Below are 20744 nucleotides of genomic sequence, written 5' to 3'. Positions count from 1 at the left end.
GGATCACACGTCTTTTCCCTTCCTCCCGACAGACCCAAAAAACCTTCAAATCTCGCGAGAGCAGCAGGACTATTTAAACGCCCCACTGGCAGTTCTGCGGCCTTCTTTAAGCGCACGAGGAAACGGGTAAGGCCTTGAAATGGCGGCGGCGTGGAGGATCCGTCTGCATCCGCCTGGCTGCCGCAGTGGGCAGGCTGGGGGCTTTCGGGAAAAGAATGCGGGGATAGTAAAGTAATTTTTGGCCGGGATATTAAGGGGGTGGAAATCTGATACCGCAGTTGATCCGTGTTCAGGGGGTCGTCTGTGTGCGGCTTAAATGGAACAGCTAATCCAGATAGGGCTTTTTTTGGGGGGAGTGGGTGCTACTGCAAGCAAACTGCATTTAATGGTTTCCTCCCTTCATCTTTCGTTGCGTTATGGTCGGGGCATGGGGGTAGGGTTGCCAGATTCAGGTTAGGAAACCCTTGGAGATTTGGGGATGAAGCCTGGTGAGGACAGGGGTCCCAGTGGGGTACAATGCCCTAGAGTTCCCCCTCTGAAGAAGCCATTTTCTCCAGGGGAAGTGATGTGTCACCCGGAGTTGAGCTGTAATTCCAGGGAATCCCCAGGTCACACCTTGAGATTGGCAACCCTAAATCTATGAGTTACGGCATCCCTTTCTCCCGTGCCCTGGAAATACTAGGTAAGTTCAACTACATTAAACGTCATGCAAGAATAAAACAAAATCCAGTGGCACCTTGAAGACCAACAAAGATTTATTCAATGTGTGAGCTTTCGAGTGCAAGCCCTCTTCCTCAGGCGATGATCTGACCATCCACTGGACTCTGATTTTGTTTTGTTGTGCTGCTTCAGACCAACACGGCTACCCACTTGAATCTGTCACGCGCCTGCCTACCCTGGATGGCGTGCAGCTCTCTACAGCTCACTGCCAGGAACCTAGGCGTGATTCTGGACGCCTCCCTCACAATGGAGGCCCAGATCACAAAGGTAGCGTGGCTGGCATTCTACCATCTCCGCCAAGCCAAACTACTAGCACCCTACCTGGCCCCGGAACACCTAGCCACAGTGATCCATGCGACGGTCACCTCTAGACTGGACTTTTGTAACTCGCTCTACGCAGGCCTGCCCTTAGCCCTGACCCGGAAACTACAACTGGTTCAAAATGCAGCAGCCAGGATCCTCACGGCAACACCGTGGAGGTCCCATATCCGGCCTATTCTCCATCAGCTGCAATGGCTACCAGTTGAATTCCGGATCAGACTAAAGGTCCTGGTAATTACCTTCAAGGCCATACGCGGTCAGGGCCCAGTGTACCTGAGGGACCACCTCCCCGCCTATGCCCCCAAAAGAGCTCTACGCTCTACTGCCTCCAATCAGCTAAGGATCCCTGGCCCTAAAGAAGTCCGTCTGGTCTCGACCAGGGCCAGAGCATTCTCTGTTCTGGCCCCTACCTGGTGGAACGACCTCCCAGAGGAGATCAGGGCCCTGACGGAGCTTAAACAGTTCCGCAGGGCCTGCAAAAAGGAGCTCCTCCACCAGGCATTTGGCCGAGACCAGATGTAATCTACAGCGACCAAGGGCCCCTGCTCCCCCCCACCCCCCCCTCAGAATTCAATCAATAAACCACCTCCCTCAGAATCCCATCAACAAGCCTTGGACCTGTTTGTATTATGATTGTTTATTGTTATACTGTGTTGTGTTTGGTTGCAATTGTTGGTTATTGATGTACATCTACAGACTGTTTTATGTATGGTTCTCTGTTATAATGTAAACCGCCCTGAGCCTCCGGGGAGGGCGGTATAGAAGTATGATAAATAAATAAATAAATAAATAAAGATATCCTGTTAAACTCAGAACTCATAAGCCAAGCAGGATCTTACTGTGTTTGGTATTCGGCTGGGTAGGCCTGTTGGTCTGAAGCCACAGAACGAAGTCTCTGTCCAGTCCTTGAAGGCCAACACAGTTGTATTCCGGGCATAAACATTCATGTGCATTCTGATGAACACATGTATGTCCCCCTTAACTGCTTCCTCCTTACTTGGGCTGTGGTGATGGTGACTGATAGTTGTCTGTTACTTCCTCAAGTGCAACCTGGAAGCTGATTATGGCTAGCCGAGAGGAAGACACCTCGTCCGAAGACTCTGAAGGGTCGAGCACCGGCAGCTCCTCTGAGGACTTCCTGCAGGCTTACTCAGAAGCTGCTACATCTAGTGACCAGGATCAAGAGCCGTGAGTCTTCCCCTTTTATTTCTGTGTTTCATAAAGCACAATTGAAGTCCCTGCAGGCTAATTTTAGAGGTTTATTAAGGGTCTTCTAGAACAGTGGTCCCCAACCTTTTTATCATCGGGGACCACTCAACGCCTTTTACTGAGGCCCGGTAGGGGGGGGGGGGGATAGTTTACTCCTCTACTCTCAACCACTGCCCTAACGCTCTCTGATCGCTATGGTAATGTTTAAACATCCCTTCAAAATAAGATACAGACACGCCACAACAATGAACATCAGGAACATTTTATTTTCATGGAAATTTTAACTCATGACAATGACAAATCAATGGGAACCCTGAGCTTGTTTCTCTGCAACGAGATAGTCCCATCTGGGAGTGATGGGAGACAAGGACACCCAAAGTGTGTCGTAAAGGGCCGGGGGGATGAAGTAAAGGGCCGGGGGGGGGGGAGAAGGTGTCCTTCGCAGCCCACCTCCAATTAGTCGAAGGACCACATGTGGTCCACGGCCCACAGGTTGGGGATTGCTATTCTAGAATTCAGACTTTGTAGGTAGACAACCAATCTTTAATGGGAAAGAGTAAGCTTTGTGTGGTCATTCACACATCTTGGTCGTCCAGTCTGTGTAATGGATTTTCTGCGAGTCTCATTTAATATCCCATCCAATATCTCTCCATCTCTCAATCTGGCCTTGTGGCATTAATTGCCATATGTTCGGGGACCAAAGTCCTATACTGCTGTTTCTATCCAGTAATTTTGGTGGCCCACAGTATCCATGAAGCTCTCCCATCTCAGCTGAATCAGGGCTCAGTGTCTGTGATTGTGGCAGTTCCCCTCAGACTAAAATTATTTATTTCTGTGGCCGTCAACTACATTGTCTGGCTGCAAATTCCACGGTTGAGTCACCCACCGTGTAAAGTAGTATTTCCCTTGGTCCCTCCTTGACCCTACTGCCCTTGAGTGCTAGTATTCTGGGAGAGAGGGGGGGGGGAATGTCACTTTCTTGTCTTTCTCTTTGCCCAATGTGTCTTTTTGTGGGGCGGCTGTTTCTCAACACGAAGTGCTTCCAAAGGTTGAACAGTTGGCCTTTTTGGTTCTTCCAGCTCCACTTCAAGTTCACGGCCAGTCTTGAGAAGAAAAGCAAGAGCCCAGAGTTCAGCAAGGCCCGCTGGACCACCTGCGACTCTGTCCGGCACTGAAGCCCATGGCAGTCCTTCTGCTGAAGCGTCTGCAGCGTCTGGAGGCCCACCTAAATTGCCCATGCCCAAGCTGGACCTGAGAGCTCTCTTTGACTATCTCTCGAGAAAGAAGCAGCTCAGCAAGAGTCGCAGACGCCTGCGGGCAGAAACGGCCACTGAACGCAAGAGCCCAGAGCCACGGGCAAAGAGGCCACGGCTCAAGGCCTCCAAAAAGCGAAGGGAAAGGCGTAGGGAGAGGATTCTGCAGTTTCCTTTTGTGGAGAAACTTTACGGAAGGAAGCACCTTCCCTTGAGAATGGAGTGTTTGTTTCAGGTAAGCTGCCGTTGTGCTTGTGTGTCAGCGCTTTTTGTGTCCGTTGGGGTACCTGTGCTCGGGAGACCAGTGCCTGCTGGCGCCTTTCCTGGTGGCCCCAAGTGTTTTTGAGAAGTGGAGGAGCTAAGTGGGGCGTTTACCCAGCATTGGACCGGCTATGCCGATGAAAAGGAATTGTGTTAATCAAGGCGTCTGCCAAAAATGCCATGTTACTAATATCAGAGTTGTAGGCGTAACTTCACTCCCTGGCACTTAAACTTCCGTCAAATTTCCAATAAGCAGACTCTTCGGTGAAAAGAAATCTCTTTATTGAGAGGAAATGGTGAAGGGAAGCAAAGTTACCCTTGCTGAAACTAATTAGCAGGCATCCTAGCGTATCTCTGTGGACCACTCATGATCACTCTCCCTAATTTGACCCTTGGTGTGCAAATTCCTGTACCAGATAACAAAATACCTTCACAAACTGCATTCCCACACAAAGCCTATGAAAGCACCACTATACTGTACAAACGTTCCAAACCTCAGCCTGTCAAGATCAGGTCATGAGATATGAGGAAGAGTTCAGTGGAAAACTGAAAAATGCAAAAAAAAAAAAAAAAAAGTAAAGTCAAGGGTTCATCACATGACCAGAGGATCAAAATAGACCAAAACTTAAACATGAAAACAGGCCATCAGGTAATAAATAACCAATGAATAAGTGATCGGAGGAAGGTTACATAGTAAGAGAATTGCATGGCCAGGTCACAATCAGGGTCTTGATGATGACATTTTATGGTCCTGCCTCTTGTGGCGCAGAGGGGTAAGGCGGCAGACATGCGGTCTGAAAGCTCTGCCCATGAGGCTGGGAGTTCGATCCCAGCAGCCGGCTCAAGGTTGACTCAGCCTTCCATCCTTCCGAGGTCTAAAATGAGTACCCAGCTTGCTGGGGGGTAAACGGTAATGACTGGGGAAGGCACTGGCAAACCACCCCGTATTGAGTCTGCCATGAAAACGCTAGAGCAGGGGTAGTCAAACTGCGGCCCTCCAGATGTCTATGGACTACAATTCCCAGGATCCCCCTGCCAGCATTCGCTGGCAGGGGGCTCCTGGGAATTGTAGTCCATGGACATCTGGAGGGCCGCAGTTTGACTACCCCTGCGCTAGAGGGCATCATCCCAAGGGTCAGACATGACTCGGTGCTTGCACAGGGGATACCTTTACCTTTAGCAGCTGTTTAGCGATTCTCCATTTCCTGTGGCAGCTGTTTTGTAGATCTGCTCACTGCCTTGCAGGTGTCAGGTGGCTGGAAAAGGAGGGGGAGCCCTGGTCTAGGTGATTCAAGTTTGTTTCTACAATTAACACAACTGACTTCCTGGTTATTAGAATCATAGAGTTGGAAGGGACCTCCAGGGTCATCTGGTCCAACCCCCTGTGCAATGCAGGAAATTAAGAATTACCTACCCATCCCAATTCCATACCCAGATGATCTCCCTATCCCCAAAAAAGCCCCCAGAAACCCTGGCCAGTCTGACTGTTCTGTCAGGAACATCTTCCGGATGTTTTTCTGACATTGAATTAATTTCACCCCATTGGTTCTGGTCCGGCCCTCTGGGCCCCAGGGACTCCCAAGCCAGAATTGGCTTGCTTCCCCTTGGCTTCTTACCTGCTGTGACACATCTCTGCTTTTTTCCAGCAAGAAGCTTATCAAGGATTCTTCAAATACATTGAAAAGCTGAAATTTGAGCAGCATCTCAAGGACTCCCTGGCACAGCTAGATGCCACTGATGACCTAGAAAGGGAGAGTCTGGAGGCACGGAGCCACAAATACCTGGATGACGATGGCCCTCTTTCTCCCATCGAAGAGCCAAAGTATGTAATTCCTTGTTTAGATCGTTCTTATTGGTGGGGTGTCATAAATTTATTTACAAGTTATTGTTAAGTGCGGTGAAAAGTGATTTTTGGCATACAGCGTCTTGTGAACGAAGGGCCATCTTAAATTCTGGCTTGCCTTCCTTTCCAGTAATTATGGTAGCTAATCCATTTTGGGCTGCTGTTGCATTTCAGTGGGGGAGACATGGATGAAGGCCATGACCCGGAGGACATCGGTGCCAGGATCGTGGTAAGCAGTCACTACTTTGAAGTTTTAATGCTAAAAGCCTGTTTGAGCAGTATTTTTCAAAGCACTTGCCAAGGCCTACTTCACTTGCTCGAGGAAGAAAAGCTGGTTTTTATACCCTGCTTTTCATTGCCCAAAGGATTCTCAAGGTGGCTTACAATCTCCTTACCTTTCTCTCCCCCACCCACAACAGACACCCTGTGAGGGAGATGAGGCTGAGAGAGCCCTGAGATTACTGAAGAAGAGTTGGTTCTTATATGCCGCTTTTCTCTTACCGAAGGAGTCTCAGAGTAGCTTACAGTCGCCTTCCCTTTCCTCTCCCCACAACAGTCACCCTGTGAGGGAGGTGAGGCTGAGAAAGCCCTGAATTTATTGCTCGTCAGAACAGCACTATCAGGGCTGTGACTTGCCCAAGGTCACCCAGCTGGCTGCATGTGGAGGAGGAGCAGGGAATCTAACCCGGCTTGCCAGATTAGAAGCCACCACTCTTAACCACTCCACCATGCTAGCTCCCTTAGATGGATCTCATAGAATTAGCACTAAAATCAAATCCTGATTCCGTGCCTTCTATCCAGCCCCTTAGCAAAAATGGCTTCCTCATATTCAGCCTCCTCTCCCCTGCCTTTTTGGCCCTCCAAGGTAGTTCATGGAGGTCCAGGTAGGATGGGGGCTTTCGGTGAGAAGCAAAAACTGAATTGGGCAGCACCTTCCATTGATTCTGAGCCTTTGTATTGCCAAGAACAGGGTAGAAGAAGAGTAGGTTTTTATAATTTGCTTTTCTCTACCCTTGGGAGTCTCAAAGCAGCTGACTATTGCCTGCTCTCCCTCTCCCCACATCAGGCACCCTGTGAGGCAAGTGGGACCGAGAGAGTTCCGAGAGAACTGTGACTGGCCCAAGATTACCCAGCAAGGCCTCAGGTGTCTCAAAGTGGCTTATAGTTGCTTTCCTTTCCTCTCTCCGCAGCAGTGCCTTGTGAGGCAGGTGGGGCTGAGAGAGCTCTGAGAGAACTATGACTAGCCCAAGGTTGTCCAGAAAGTCTCATAGTGACAATCACCTTTCTTTAATCTCCCCCAACAGGCAGGTGGGGCAGAGAGAGTTCAGTAAGGCAGGTGAGGCGGAGAGTTCAGAGAGAACTGTGACTGGCCCAAGGTCACCCTGCAGGTTTCATGGGGAGGAGTGGGGAACCAACCCCAATTCTGCAGATTAACATTCACCACTCTTTACTACTTGCACCACCCCGGTTTACCTCCCTATCTGAGTTCTCTTCTTGACTCAGTCACATTGCTCTTAAGTCAGTATGTCTTAGCTGCATACTGGGTTGACAAACCTGCTTGCATTTCCACAGGTAGAGCCATGTGAACATGTTCAGGGAATATGTATTTCAGAACATGAGCCTTGGTCTGAAAAGAATTCCCCTATCCACTGGTTCTTTAAGAGTTACCCCTGTTTGTGTTTTTCTCTCGTGACTCTAGGAGAACAGCTTTTTCATATTAAGTAGCCACATTCCAGAGAAGAAGAAATCCAAGGGGAAGACCAAGTGAGTGGGTAACTCAGTAAGGGATGGGTAAAGGGATGAAATTGGAGCTTTGGCAGTAGGGGCTGCTTTGGCAAGAATGGGGGGAAGAGGACATGTCGGCTGGGCAGCACAGCTGTATACTCACCCACTTGGGCCCCCTTTTCTTCTCGCCCCCTCCAGGCCCATCACTGGCCATTTTGGGAGGGAATTGCCTGATCCAATTTGTATGGTCCTATCACCCAATAGATGCTTAAGACATTAAAAAAAAAAATAACTCCCACCCATTCAGGAAACCCTTCCAGGGGCATCAAGAAACCCTTGTTGGGAAAGCCTGCTGTAAGGAAATTCTGTGTTTTAGTAAACACCATTCATTGTTTGCCTGTGCCCCTTATCAAGTTTATATCTTCGGTACCTGGCATATTTTATGGCGTACATCCCAGCCCAACAGTAATGATTTTGTCAGATCTGGCTCTCAAATGAGTTCAACACCTCTGGTTTCTACAGACTTAGATTAGATTATTTATTTCCGGTCATTGACAATATGAATAAAAGCATGAATAAAACCACATACGTTGTTACAACATTTTAACAGCCAGGACACTCAGCATCAACAGTAACCAAGGTTTTCCGCACTTTGCTGGCAATGTAGCAGAACTTCGCCACCGTGTAAGAAATAAAATAGTCTTTATCTGCAAAAAAAGGTGTTAATTAGATGATCATCTTTAAGTCCAGAGCGCCTACATAACAAGGGCAAAATTAAACAGCTTCTGGCATCCCTATAAAAGTCACAGTACAATACAGTGTGGGCAATTGACTCAATTGCACCTGAATTGCAAGGTTTCTACAGACAATAGGGTAGTGCCAAAAGGGTAGAGGTGACGGCCACGATGTTTTAAATAGAAGTTTTGCTGCAAACACGAACATAGAGGTCTTTCTAGTGCTGGCTTATGTATGCAATCCCTCCTCAGTTTACAAGGGTCACACTTTTCATTGATGGTTTTGTTACAGATCCTAATAGTGCAAGTTCACAGCAGACCCTTCATGCTATAATCTGCTTTGGAGTCTGATCAAAAATAGCGAGGGAACTGGGATGTGATGGTCACATTATGCATGTTTGCGATGGTTCTATCCATGGCTTGTTCAGGTAAGAGTTTTGCCCCTTTCGCTGGACGCTAAAAGATTCTCCCGTCTGACTGCCAGATCTCTGCTCCCGGCCGTCTTTACGGCTTCGCTCCTTGCGTCTGGCGCTCACCTGTTTGTGTTAAAAAACGTCGATTGCTGTTAAGTAATCTCTGCATCCCTGAGCTAAATTGGTTTGCTTCGCCTAGAAAAATATATCATTCAACTCTTGGAAGTAGGTGACCTTGTCTGAATGGCAACATAGCTAAGTCGGTGGCGATTCTGCACAGCAGTTCATGTGATGATCGTTCTGTTCAACTGCTGAGTGATTCAGAAATGAACTAAAGTTAACTTTCTGACTTGAACTGAGTGCATCGTAACCGTATCGCTTCCAGCATCGTCGAGACGTCAGTTGAGGGTGTGTGAAAGCAGCCCTAGGGATAAGGGGTCCCTGGCCCTTGTGGAGCCTGTCCGAATGCCGAAAAACATGTGGTGGGTGTGGCTTCCATGCAGGTACCAGAGAGGCTAGAGCCAGCTGCAGATCAACTTGGAGGTTGCAAGCCAGCTAGCCTTGAAGGGAGGCAGCTAGTTTTGAGTAGGTGTTCCCTGCAGGCTAAGACGAGTCCTCCAGGGCATGCTGAAGCATGTCCTGTTCTAGAAAGGTCGAGGTGGTCTCCCGAGCTTTGGGGGACAAGGAGCAGGCTCCAGGAATGAGTCGGCAAGCACCAATAAAAGTAAGGGGGCCATGCTGGATTGTGTGCAAACTGACTGTTGAAACAGTTTATGCATCTAAGCACCTACGTGCTCAAAAGGGCCTTTATAGATATTTCCATCTAATGCAGAAAGTGATGTATAGTTGATATCCTCTGCTCCTCAGTTCAACAGGTACTACTGCATCCCTCCACAAAAGCATTCAACTGCGTACCTCCTGTGTGCCCTTGAAGAAATCAGTTGCACAGTCCGGTTCCCAGTCCTCTCCTCGCTTAGAAGGATGGCGGCTTAGCCGTGAGCCCACAGGGGTCGGGCCTGGTGAGACTTGGTTGTCAAAGCTCAAGCAATGGCACAGTGGTGCACGGGAGATCCCGGAGAAATTTCTCTTGAACTCAAGCCAGACTCTGGGAGTTGGATGCATCCCTCGAGAGGTACAGAGTTGTCCTGCTGAGGAGTTCTTGTTTCTCACTATTTGCTGGAGGATTCTTTCTAAACGTCGCTACCCAACCTGAACCTGTGTTCATTTTGGATGAAGACCGAAATCATGTGATCCCTCCAAGAGTGGGCCCTGCCTGCTTACAAAAGTGTGAGTTCTCTGGGCCTTTGAGTGGAAATCAAGATGGCGTCTTAAAATGCCGCACTGCGCAGATGAGCATGCTGCAAGTCAGTGACACTTCTAAGGAAGAAGTGGCCCGCTTTGTCTAGCAGGCCAGATGTTTGCCGAGGCATCTGCGGTGGCTCCGGCTGAGAGATGGACCGGCCCACAGAGCACCCAGCAAGCTGCCATGGCTGAGTGGGGTATCCACCTGCAGGCCCCCAAATCAGCCAACGCTCCCACCAGGACCCTGCTGGCTGTCACCTTCAGCATTGCTTCAGGTATAAAAGCACCTCGTGCAAAGGTGTGTGTTGGGTAGAAATGTAATTCTTTGTGAGCAGGCTTTCTTAGCTTCAGAAAATCAGGAGGGGGCAGGATACCTGATTGGTTAATAGCCTTCCTGCAGCCCACCTGTCTTGAGTTCCCATTCTGCTCGGCTGATAGGACGGAGGTAAGGGAGCAGTGGTGCCGAATGGAAAATGGTGGGGGGCGATGTCAGTTTGTCTCCCAGCCATGAAAAGGGTGCCCTGCCACCCTCGAGGGAACGGGCACACAGCCAAGTGTGTTGAGGCAAGAGTGGTTTTTGAAACCTCGACCTTGGGGTGTCCGAGGGCAGGGTCTGACGTTGGATACTTCCTGCCCATGCGTGCCAGTTGAAAAGGCTTCACAGCTCCTTGATGGTAGGTTTGCACAGGGAAGCCCTCCGGCGTTCATAAGCACAGCTTCAGGATTTGGCTGGTCCCGTAGACCGAACTCCACAGAGCAAAGTGCTGAGACCGAAACCTTCCTTTGCAACCCACGGCTGATTTGTATCGGTCGTGTTACTTACAGGAAGGGACATCTCGTTTGTTTGGGCAGAGCCACAGTGGCCTGCGAAAGCCACAGCGGTGGACCCAGTGGCTTGGGTGGGGATTTGGCACAATCACGTGAGACTTGTGGCTGAACGCCACCAGGCAGGCGATGTTTTTTGAAAGCCTGTCACTGTCCCTCCTAGAAGGCGTGGCATGGCTCAGGTACTTAGGAGAGAGCTTTCTCCCCAAGGAAAGGTCTCCAGCAGGTGGATAGTTTTGTATGTATGGTGGTTATTTGTGGTTGCCTCTGCACATCGAGGCCTTGCCATGGAGGAAGCCACCCAGGCCTCTGACAACTATCCAAGGCAGCCCTATTGGATATCTCTGAGACTTAAGGATTTTGTTTTTAATTTCCAAAATTTGTTTTTGCTTTCAGGGTTCTTCTTGCAAAGAGGTCTTCTGCCTTGTCCCAGGGAACAGGTGAGTTGTGTGTTTCTCCCTAGTAAATTTTTTTGTCGGGTGGGGGAGACTTGTAGCTCACCTGGCACTGTACGGTATCTGCAGCCAGCAGCGTGCTCCTGGTGGCATGTTCAAAAAGCAGTGCGACAGCAGCTCAGCACTTGGCATCGTTGGTTTCAAGCTGCCGTGCTTGTTCAACCTGGTATTTCTGCTGAAACAAGCAAGATCTGTCCCTCAGGAAGGGGTGAAAAGGCTCCTGCCTGGAGTCCAGAGTCAGATGTTCATCATGTTGTTGTGAGGTGCAAAGTCGTGTCCGACCCAACGCGACCACATGGACAATGATCCTCCAGGCCTTCCTGTCCTCCACCATTCCCCGGAGTCCATTTAAATCTGCACCGACTGCTTCAGTGACTCCATCCAGCCACCTCATTCTCTGTCGTCCCCTTCTTCTTTTGCCCTCGATCGCTCCCACATTAGGCTCTTCTCCAGGGAGTCCGTCCTTCTCGTGAGGTGGCCAAAGTAAGGGAAGGCTTTTGAGTTTGTTCAAAAGTTCCAAAGTGCATTCTGGCAGGAAACACAGGACCTTGGGAGTGTAATTATTCCAATATTTTATAGCTGCTATCCTGAGGCCAGGATTTTTTGTGCCACTTGGGTCGCCTTCGTTTTTTTCTGTAGTGCTTGAAAATAATTTGTTTTGATGTATTTTAAACATTTCCTGGCTGCCTTTCCTTGCAAATAGGGTCCCTTCTTTTGTGCATTGATATTTCCGTGAGTCATTTATTTTTAAAAAGCTGAGGCCTAGTAAGGCACTATTATAAGTAGGGGCAGTTGTAGGGGGCAATTGTAGCTGCCAGTATGTCTCCTGATGCCCCAAAACAAGAGCCAATCTTATTTATTTATTTTTGAATTTATATACCGCTGTGCTTGATTGTCTCATGCCAGTTTGCAATAAAATAAAATACAACCCCTAAAAACCCCTTAACACACTAAAACAAAGTAAAAGATGGCAGTACAATAGAGTTCTAACTCCCACCCCCTGTCCAATTCTCTGTCAAAAGGGCTCTCTTTGGGAGAGAGGGTCCTGATCCAGCAACATGAAGGGAATCCCCCGTTGGTGACGCTTGAGTGTCATCCTTCTCACCAGAGTAGGAGACAGTTCTGAGAAGTCCTGGAGGCATCCCTTGGGAAGCACTGCTTCCATCAGAACGGTGACGTGGGATGTGGGAGGAGAGCGGCCTCCAGTCAACCATTTGAGGCTATGCTTCCTATGCCATCTCTGAACTCTGTTTGCCCACAGGCTGTGGGGTGGGGGAAGCGTTCTCTGGTCTTGAGTGTCCAATCATAATAGTGCACCTATCTTTTTTCAGGGTTTCCCGATGAGGTGGTTGCCGCACACCCTGACAATCCTCGGAGGCAACTTCCGAAAGGAACCTCCCTGAATTCCCTTCAGAATGGGTAAGCAGCACTGAGAAGATGGCTGTCCTAAAGCATCTGCCTCGTTTTGGTACTGCAAGGGCAGGCGCCACCCCTTTGGTGTCCAGCTTTGGCCACGAGGCTACAGGAAACACAGGTTAAGCTTCCATCATTGTGAGATAAATTCCACTGGTGACAATGAGGCCTGTAATATCTGCCAAAGGAAGGGAACGCTGTCTTAAGTCACAGGCTTGTCTTCCAGGATGAGACTTTGCGGACACTGGAGTACCCTTTGAGAAAGTCATCAAGAAGTTTACACTGGAATAAATCCCTCTCCGGTTATACATGATGATCTAGTAATATTGCCTGTGCAATTGGCAGGCTTGGCAATTTAAATTCTAATCTTCCACGGTTCCTGGGCTGTGCTAAAATTCTGTGCCTTTTTTAAAATGTGAAGAATGTATTTAAGAGATGGAATTATGTGGTCTGTTTTCTGTGCAGTTATTCCATCAGAATCTCTTTAAGATTTGAATTTGCTCAGCATTTAAAGGGAACAGGATGAGGAAAAGAAAAAGCACATTTCAGGTCACGCAATTGTGGCTGTGAGCAGGGGTAGTCAACCTGTGGTCCTCCAGATGTTCATGAACTACAATTCCCATGAGCCCCTGTCAGCAAATGCTGGCAGGGGCTTGTGGGAATTGTAGTCCATGAACATCTGAAGGACCACAGGTTGACTACCCCTGGCTGTGAAGACACAAGCATTGGGAAGATTAAACCTGTTTTAATACTCTGTGTGCGTGCGTGTGTGTGCTTTATTTGGAAAATGTATTCAGGGCATTGGTAAGCTTCCTGGGGAAGTTATATGCATCCCATCCATGCTAGAGTTGAGAAGCAAAGTGAGCGGCATTTTAATTTAACATAAGGGTGTCTTATATAATGGAGCAGGCGAGAGCCCAAAAGCCAAGTCTCCTTCCAAGACAGGACTGTTCAAAACACTGGCTACCTGCCGATTGTCCTCAGCCCAGTGATGAGGAGAAAACTTTAGTCAGACGTTGGACTGTGGTAGTGCCTTACCTGAAGTTGAGTTGTTGCTGCTCAGGATCCATGGCCCCGAAGAGATCAGATTGGCCTCAACCAGGGCCTTTCCGGCCCTGTCCCCGGCCTGGAGGAATGTTCTGTCACCTGAGATTGGAGCCCTGCAGGGCTTGTAAGACAGAGCTGTTCCACGAGGCCTACAAAACACATGATCTGCCGGCCTCTGTCAGAATCCACTGGCCAACTCAAATGGCCGTACTTTTATGATTCCTCCCCCCTTCCCAAGATAGAAGGATGGGCAATTAATTCTTCTTTTAATGTGTGTGAGTTAATGTATTTTAAATATCTATTATGTATACAATTTTATTTTGTATCCTATTGTGATCTGCCCTGAATCTAACTATTCTAACGCTAATAAGGACCTCTATTGAATTTGGTTTCTGCTTCTTTTTAGGGAATCCAGGTGGTTGCATCTGCCTCCAAAATTGGTAAGAAACAGGTTACCCCTGCCTGAAAGTGTTTAAGGGAGAAGCTCCGGGGATTAATAAGGGCCCGTTAGATAAAACAGCCGCCTGTCGTAAAAGCCCTGCTGGTTGCAGTTGGAGGGGTTCATCCCACCATCCGAAAGGCTCCTCCACATTTATTTGTGTAAAAGAAAGGAAGAAATGGGCACTTGGACCAGCACATGGTTATGATGATTGGCAAAAGATGTTCAACTGCTCTGAGCACAGTGAATGAGAACAGCCATTCTGAACATTCTACTTGAACGGCCTGCTAGCAAGCAACAGGGGGAAATAGCCTCAAGATGTGAAACAGTTGTCCCTCCTTTAGCTGTACAAAAATGTGGCATCTTTTAGGAACACTCTGTTAACCTCGCTAGGGGTTGGAAGTCTGTGTCCAGGCCAGGTGCTTCAAAAACAAGTTTCCGCCACGGGTTCTCTTGGCACACCCATCGCGACCCCATGGGCAATGATCCTCCAGGCCTTCCTGTCCTCTACCATTCCCCGGAGTCCATTTAAGTTTGCACCTCCTGCTTCAGTGGCTCCATCCAGCCACCTCATTCTCTGTTGTCCCCTTCTTCCTTTGCCCTCGATCGCTCCCAGCATTAGGTTCTTCTCCAGGGAGTCCTTCCTTCTCATGAGGTGGCCAAAGTATTTGAGTTTCATCTTCAGGATCTGGCCTTCTAAAGAGCAGTCAGGGCTGATCTCCTCTAGGACTGACCGGTTTGTTCGCCTTGCAGTCCAAGGGACTCGCAAGAGTCTTCTCCAGCACCAGAGTTCAAAAGCCTCAATTCTTTGACGCTCTGCCTTCCTTATGGTCCAACATTCGCAGCCATACATTGCAACTGGGAAGACCATAGCCTTGACTAAACGCACTTTTGTTGGCAGGGTGAGAATCAGAATATTGGCACATAAAACCAGCACAGTATAACTAGGATAAAACGGTCAACGTTGAATAAAATGACAGGATGAATACAAAGAATACTGAAGGCAAATAATAAATAAGCTACAAGTTGTCCCTAACATTATCCTGGTGCAACTTCATAGCATCTTGCAAGAATTTAGCCATACTGTGTTACTTCAGAGTTGTTATTCAGAAAGAAAGAAACCTTTAAAGGATCAGGAAGTCCCATCTTACTTAACAAAATGAGTGCAGTCTGACTAGAAATGAACTGTTCTAAATCTCTGTAGAAGGGACAATAAAAATGCACATGCAAGATAGAATCAGATTGAGACCATACAAGCCATCTAATCCAACTGCCTGCTCAATGCAGGATCTGTGATACTTGCAAAAGATAGTTTCAGCGTTGCTTGTTTGATACAACCAGTACCTGTCTGAATATGCTACTTAACATCTTCCTAAAAGGATTCCTTACAGTAAAGCGTTACATCTTTGGCCAAAAAATGCCCTGCATTGATTTGGTATTTGAAGACCATATAAAGAGCTTTCTAGTCTGCTTCCAGTCAGATCCCTGAATTCAAGGGGGACCAAGTTGTATTGGCTGTTAAGGTTTTGTGCTTCGATATCTGTTAGCAGAACACGGATCCTGCAGAAGCATCTTTTGTGACCTGCTTTTTGGGAGCAGGAGGGGGAGTGCATATGAGCTCATTCAGTGGTAGAGGAGCCCAGTGGTAGAACATCTGCTTAGCTGCTGTCTCCGGCATCTCAAGAGGGATCTGATAGATCATGGATCTCTTAACAAAGAGCCACCGTCAGACAACAGCCAGGCCTGACTCTGGTAGAGCCCTTGCCAGATGAACAGTCTGAGTTTAAGTGGTTTCCTAAAGTGTGTATTCAAGCAGCTGTGAACTATTGACTCTGTTTCAGGAAGGAGCAATGGCTATGATGGGATGAAGTGAAACCAGGCTGAACAAGAAGGTATGATAATATTCCTTCTAAAATGGGTCTTCCCTTTCTGCAGACCATAGCATTTCTTGACAAGTTGTGTACAGTCAAAAAGTCTTGGTTGCAGTCATCTGACCGAACCGTTCCACTAACATAGGCCAGACAAGCCTATCCTTGCTAGTGTGTGGACGGGAGGCCTCCAATATGACTATGGATCAACTGTTCCTTTAACTCTTGGCGTTTTGAAATCATTGCAAAACGTGTTTCCCATCTGCAGGTCTGGGTACCGCAAGTCTACTAACACAAATGTTTAGAATTGATGTCTTGAGTCGGCCGGCTCCTGTTGGGTATTAGCTGTCTTAGGGGCCAGAAAGGAGGGGAATGCCTGTTATTATTGAGGCCTATCCCGATAGGGCCTTGCCGTAGGTTCTCATCGTTGGAAATGCCTCGCAGAACAAACTTCTGGTTTCGCTTTACCCACTGAGCTACATATTAGCTCTGTGGGATAAAACTACAGGACAAAAGTTCGATAGTTCAAGCTTGCCTTCTGGGAATGGAGATTAAAAGCCTGTTTTTTTTCCATAGGCCCAGATGCCCCGGTGAATCCTGGGAGTGTAGCTGAAAGCAGTGATCTCCAAAAGGTAACTCTTGGCTCAACTAAGGAACCCATTAGGGTGTGATGCTCCACATTGTTATTCAAGAACCTCCGAAACACCAAAGAATCTGCAAGAAGCATCCCTGGATCGTGCAGTAGGGCTAGTGTGTGCCATGGAGATTCTTTTAAAGGAGTTTAAAAAGAATTCTTGGTTGAGACCAGGTGACCAGCAATATCTGCAGGACCCCTGCTTCTTCCCTCCCTCCCGGAGATCCATACATACGTTCTGCTCTGGACCTGTTTGCGGCATTATATTCTGTTACCTTTAAGGTTATTGATATATGAAAAGCTGATTTCCATGTACTGTTTTTGGCGGGTTTTTTGTAAACCGCCCTGAACTCCTGACACAGGGCCTGTGGCTCAGAATAGTAACCCCCTCAGCTTTGGGGCTTGGCGATGTTCTCCGGGGAGTTTCCTCCTGAAAGCAGGAAGATGAATAAGTATTTTAACAGCCATAGGCAGCCTCCATCTGCAGATACCGAAATCTGCGGATTGGGGGCTGACTAATGCAAAAACCAATTTGTTTGCAAGCTTGAGGGAACCCCCCTGGTTTGCAGGGAAATCTGAAATGATTTTTAAAACCTGCCTGGAAGGTTTAAGTTCCTCCCAAATGTTAAAAAAGGAATGCAAATGTGCAGACAACGTTCCCCCTGGAAGAGCTGGTGGTGGGTGGAGACAGCAGGCTGGGAGTGACGGTCTACACATATAATAGATGTGCTTTTGTGTGGGAATCACCAGGTATATCTGTGATGTAAACAGAAGCTTGGCTTGGAAGGTTGAATTGGGAGGGTATGTGTAATACCAGTCACTTTGTCTACCCTCAAGTAGAATACTTGATTTACTACTGTCCCTCTAAAGGAGTTGAGGGTACATACATCCTTCGTCTTAACCCTCTGGTCCTCTTCTAAGTGTATTCAGGAGACCAATTTGCTACAGCCAGGCTTTCTATCCTTTGTTGGGACACCTTGACGTGGCTGCAAAAAAATTACCCCTGGTCACTTACCAAGGCTGCCATGAAATGCCGTTTGTGGTACGCCGTGGACGTGGCCGCAGAGCAACTCCTCTGGGTTTCTCAGCTGCTGCTGTGGCGGCATCGAACCTGTTGGAAACAACTGAGCCAAAGAGACAACGGACGATGGCAGAATCTTGCATATGGTTGTCGTCAAGGTGTGCAAGTTCTTTTGCATGCAACACACCAGGGTCTCTGACTCTTGGATTGGCTCCAGAACCTGCTTCTCACACGCCGTCAGGCCCTGTTCATCTTCTGGTGCATCCCCACATTGGGACTGCTGGGTTATTTTTCTTTCTAGAACTCCAAAGAGGGGACACCCTGCCAGTTTCTGAGCCAGCACATGGATGTTGGGCGGGAATCCCCTTTATGTGCCAGCTCCGAAAGGGGCTGGTCACTCAGTCTTTGGAGTTTTAAAGCTGGAAAGGAAATGTCTTGTAGCCAGCCTGCGCAAGCACAGTCTCGGTGTGTGTCTGTATGGAAGACATCAATGCACAACAGTTACAGCTAAGTGCAACTCTGCTTTCTTGTATGCATGTCCGAATGCTGGCTTTCTAGCACTCCATACTCAGGAGGCATCAATGCTGTTTTTCAGAATCAGCAGATGGCGTCGTTGCTAAAATATCTCCCCTGTTGTCTAAGGAGGCGCTTGTGGAAGGAGCAGTCAATGCTGGCTGCAGCCAAGAGCTCATGGTAAGGACTCCTGTTCTGAAGACCACTCGGGGGAAGGTCGCTTCAAAGAGGGCTGTGTCGTGCTGGACAAGCAGCTCTTAACGCGGTGACCTCAAATAGAAATCCTCTGCAGGATATCAGGGGCACTCCATGTGCTCTCTTGATCTATGCCAGAGGAGACACATTTGAAACCCGCAGTTCTTGGGTGGCTACTTTGCTGGGAGACTGTCTCTTCTTGGGAAAGAGCTTGGAAAAACTTCCCGGACCATCTGTGAAGCACAAGGGAGACCAGAATACCTGGCAATAAGTTGTGGGGCGGCGTTTGGGTTTTGCGTTGTTTCGAAATCCCAAATCGTGTCTGTGGGAAAGGGGTGGCTTTCAGTAGGTAAATTGAGAACACCATCCATGTACCTTCAACAGCCACCCCAGTGCCAACATGTACCCTGAAGGAGAGATGTGGGAAATTCACAACCTTGTACACTTACTTGGGTTAGTCCTAACAGAAGCTATCTGGATTGTGTTCTTGATATTGAGATTTTAATGCTGGACTGGGTTTTGATGTGTTACTTCCAAGGTAGTGTCTTCAGTTATTCTAGGACCCACTTTTACTTTCTCCCTTCCTAAAAGGCCCCATGGTAGGGGGCTTGTTAAACGCTGTCAGTCATATATAAATCTGGCTACATAAAAAGGAAGAGCCAGAGTTGTGACCTCATTGGTTAAAGAGGACACCCTCTAGAACAGCCTGTGTTAAAGAGATCTCCCTTAAGGAATGACATGATTTTAACCTCCTGTGGCTTTTCTCAAAGGGGGTGGGGGGCTTTGTGTGTGTGGCACGTGTATAGCAGCCAGCCTCCCCCAGAAAGAGCAAAAAGCGGCTCCACACAGTGAGGGCTTCCTATGAAGATGACACCACCAGTAAAGTAGTCAAAACAGAATGGCTTAATTCACTTGCATATCTTCTGTGTTTAGGTGTCCAACTTACTATGAAAAACCTGGAAGACCTTGGAATGGACTCTGATATTGCAATTGCATGCTGGTCACCAGCAAAGTGCACAGATTTTGAGAAATGGACATTTAATGGGTTGACTGTTTTTTCTAGTAACATGATTGACAAGACGGAGGTTCTCTAGGTGAGCAGAAAAGGTGCACCAGGGGAGGGATTTTAGATGAGACTATATACTAATCAAAAAGCCAGGTTCATAGTTTGGGAGGGGCACTTGGGACACAGTAGCCCAGGGTGCTTTTGCCCGTCTTCCAAGTGGTGAGTCAGCTGCATTAGTTGGGGCTATCCTTGAAGAGTGGCTGGAGCCTGCAGTTAAGACTACTGATTGAGGCCAGTTATAGTATTGTGATCACAGTCCTACAACAATTAACTGGCCATTGATCTGTTTCTGAACCCAACTTAAGGCGTTTGGCCTGTGGACTCTGTTATCTGAAGGATCACCTCCCACATGTTCCTGCCTCGAAAAAGATCATAGGGAGGGGCCCTTTGTAATGTCCCACCAATCAGAAGCTCACCTGGTGGGTACACCAGAGGGCCTTTCCAGTGACAGCCAAGTGATTATGGAACAAACTCTCCAGGCAGGTGTCCCTTGCCCACTTTTCATCTTAGAAGGCATCCTAAACTGTGATTTTAAATGTTATGCTTCTCTATTTTATATTGTAAGTGCCCTTGAGCTCTGTAAGGAAGAGTCTGTATCATGGCTTAACCGAATAAAAGTTTGATGCGCTCATAACTCTGCTGGTATGTCTTGGTTCCTTAAGCAGCCGAAGGGATTTTATTGGGTTTTATTGTTTTAGAATTTTATGTTTAAACTGCCACAAGGCTACGGCAAGCGGCGGTATAGAAAATGAATAAATAAAGCTTACTCCCTAGCTTTTCTCCTGCTGCTCACCCCTTCTGACCCTCTGGCAGCAGAGGCTTCGTGGTCAAGCTCACAGCCGAGTCAGTTTTTACTATTTGAGAAACTGCTGGCCTTGGCCTCATTTGCAAAATCCATGTCAAACATCAGTGCTCATCTTTTTAAGTCTCCTTTATGAATGCAGGCTTTAGTGAAACCCTGCAGTTTCTTGAATTGGGTGGGAGTTAATTTTTTTATTAAACATTTTGGGTGGCAGGGGTGTGTTTACAGCCACGCTTCCCAATCATTTTGCACCACTTCTGCAATTTCTTGAAGCCTGGAGAATAGTTCAGGGGTTCAGAAAGGCTGCTGCAAGTGGTGTACATAGATGTCTCATTTACACAGACTGCCCATCTCAGCAGCAATTGTGGAGGGTCTTGCATAGCCCACTTTATGGCAGTTATATTCATTGTGTGTGGGGAAGGAGATTTAGAGAGAACACAGCTTGCAGGGTAGGAAGCATTCTGTTATGTTCGGCCTGACATGGAGAGCCCAAGAGAAGCTAAGGAGGGTCACCTGTGGTTGCTAGACCATGGAAAGAAGCTGCCCTGGTTTCACTATGTAGAGGTAGGCAGTGACAACCCCTCTCTGAACATCTCTCGCCTTGAAAACCCTACAGTTGCACTGTCCACCAGCCATAGGTCTCCCTATTAGTCAAACTCCAGCTAGAGTTCCAGGGAAGTAACTG

General features: G+C 47.9%; 1 protein-coding gene and 5 non-coding genes across 7 annotated transcripts; all 6 read left to right on the top strand.

The window, feature by feature from the left end:
• Positions 1 to 5: 5 nt before the first annotated feature.
• On the top strand, positions 6 to 19891 carry TAF1D (TATA-box binding protein associated factor, RNA polymerase I subunit D). Of its 2 annotated transcripts, none has more exons than XM_077341464.1 (15): positions 6 to 126; positions 2086 to 2229; positions 3330 to 3738; positions 5411 to 5586; positions 5782 to 5836; positions 7307 to 7371; positions 8359 to 8494; positions 9347 to 10056; positions 11003 to 11046; positions 12393 to 12480; positions 13928 to 13961; positions 15802 to 15852; positions 16405 to 16460; positions 18079 to 18176; positions 19125 to 19891. In XM_077341464.1, exons 2-7 carry the CDS (start codon positions 2105 to 2107, stop codon positions 8363 to 8365), a joined length of 837 nt encoding a protein of 278 aa, XP_077197579.1. In that variant the 5' UTR covers positions 6 to 126; positions 2086 to 2104; the 3' UTR covers positions 8366 to 8494; positions 9347 to 10056; positions 11003 to 11046; positions 12393 to 12480; positions 13928 to 13961; positions 15802 to 15852; positions 16405 to 16460; positions 18079 to 18176; positions 19125 to 19891. The 2 variants fall into 2 exon arrangements, with proteins under 2 accessions (XP_077197579.1, XP_077197580.1); XM_077341465.1 differs by lacking the exon at positions 6 to 126 and adding an exon at positions 662 to 682.
• On the top strand, positions 8762 to 8833 carry LOC143840876 (small nucleolar RNA SNORD5). The gene has a single exon (XR_013232466.1). It is a non-coding gene; the product is annotated as a small nucleolar RNA SNORD5 (small nucleolar RNA).
• On the top strand, positions 11110 to 11247 carry LOC143840869 (small nucleolar RNA SNORA8). The gene has a single exon (XR_013232459.1). It is a non-coding gene; the product is annotated as a small nucleolar RNA SNORA8 (small nucleolar RNA).
• Positions 12518 to 12654, top strand: LOC143840870 (small nucleolar RNA SNORA1). Its single transcript, XR_013232460.1, has one exon. It is a non-coding gene; the product is annotated as a small nucleolar RNA SNORA1 (small nucleolar RNA).
• Positions 14158 to 14232, top strand: LOC143840868 (small nucleolar RNA Z40). Its single transcript, XR_013232458.1, has one exon. It is a non-coding gene; the product is annotated as a small nucleolar RNA Z40 (small nucleolar RNA).
• LOC143840872 (small nucleolar RNA SNORA18) lies at positions 16213 to 16343 on the top strand. Its single transcript, XR_013232462.1, has one exon. It is a non-coding gene; the product is annotated as a small nucleolar RNA SNORA18 (small nucleolar RNA).
• Positions 19892 to 20744: the final 853 nt, after the last annotated feature.

Source organism: Paroedura picta, chromosome 6, assembly GCF_049243985.1.
Source record: "Paroedura picta isolate Pp20150507F chromosome 6, Ppicta_v3.0, whole genome shotgun sequence".
NCBI lineage: Eukaryota > Metazoa > Chordata > Lepidosauria > Squamata > Gekkonidae > Paroedura > Paroedura picta.
This window is presented reverse-complemented; position numbering and strand designations above follow the sequence as displayed.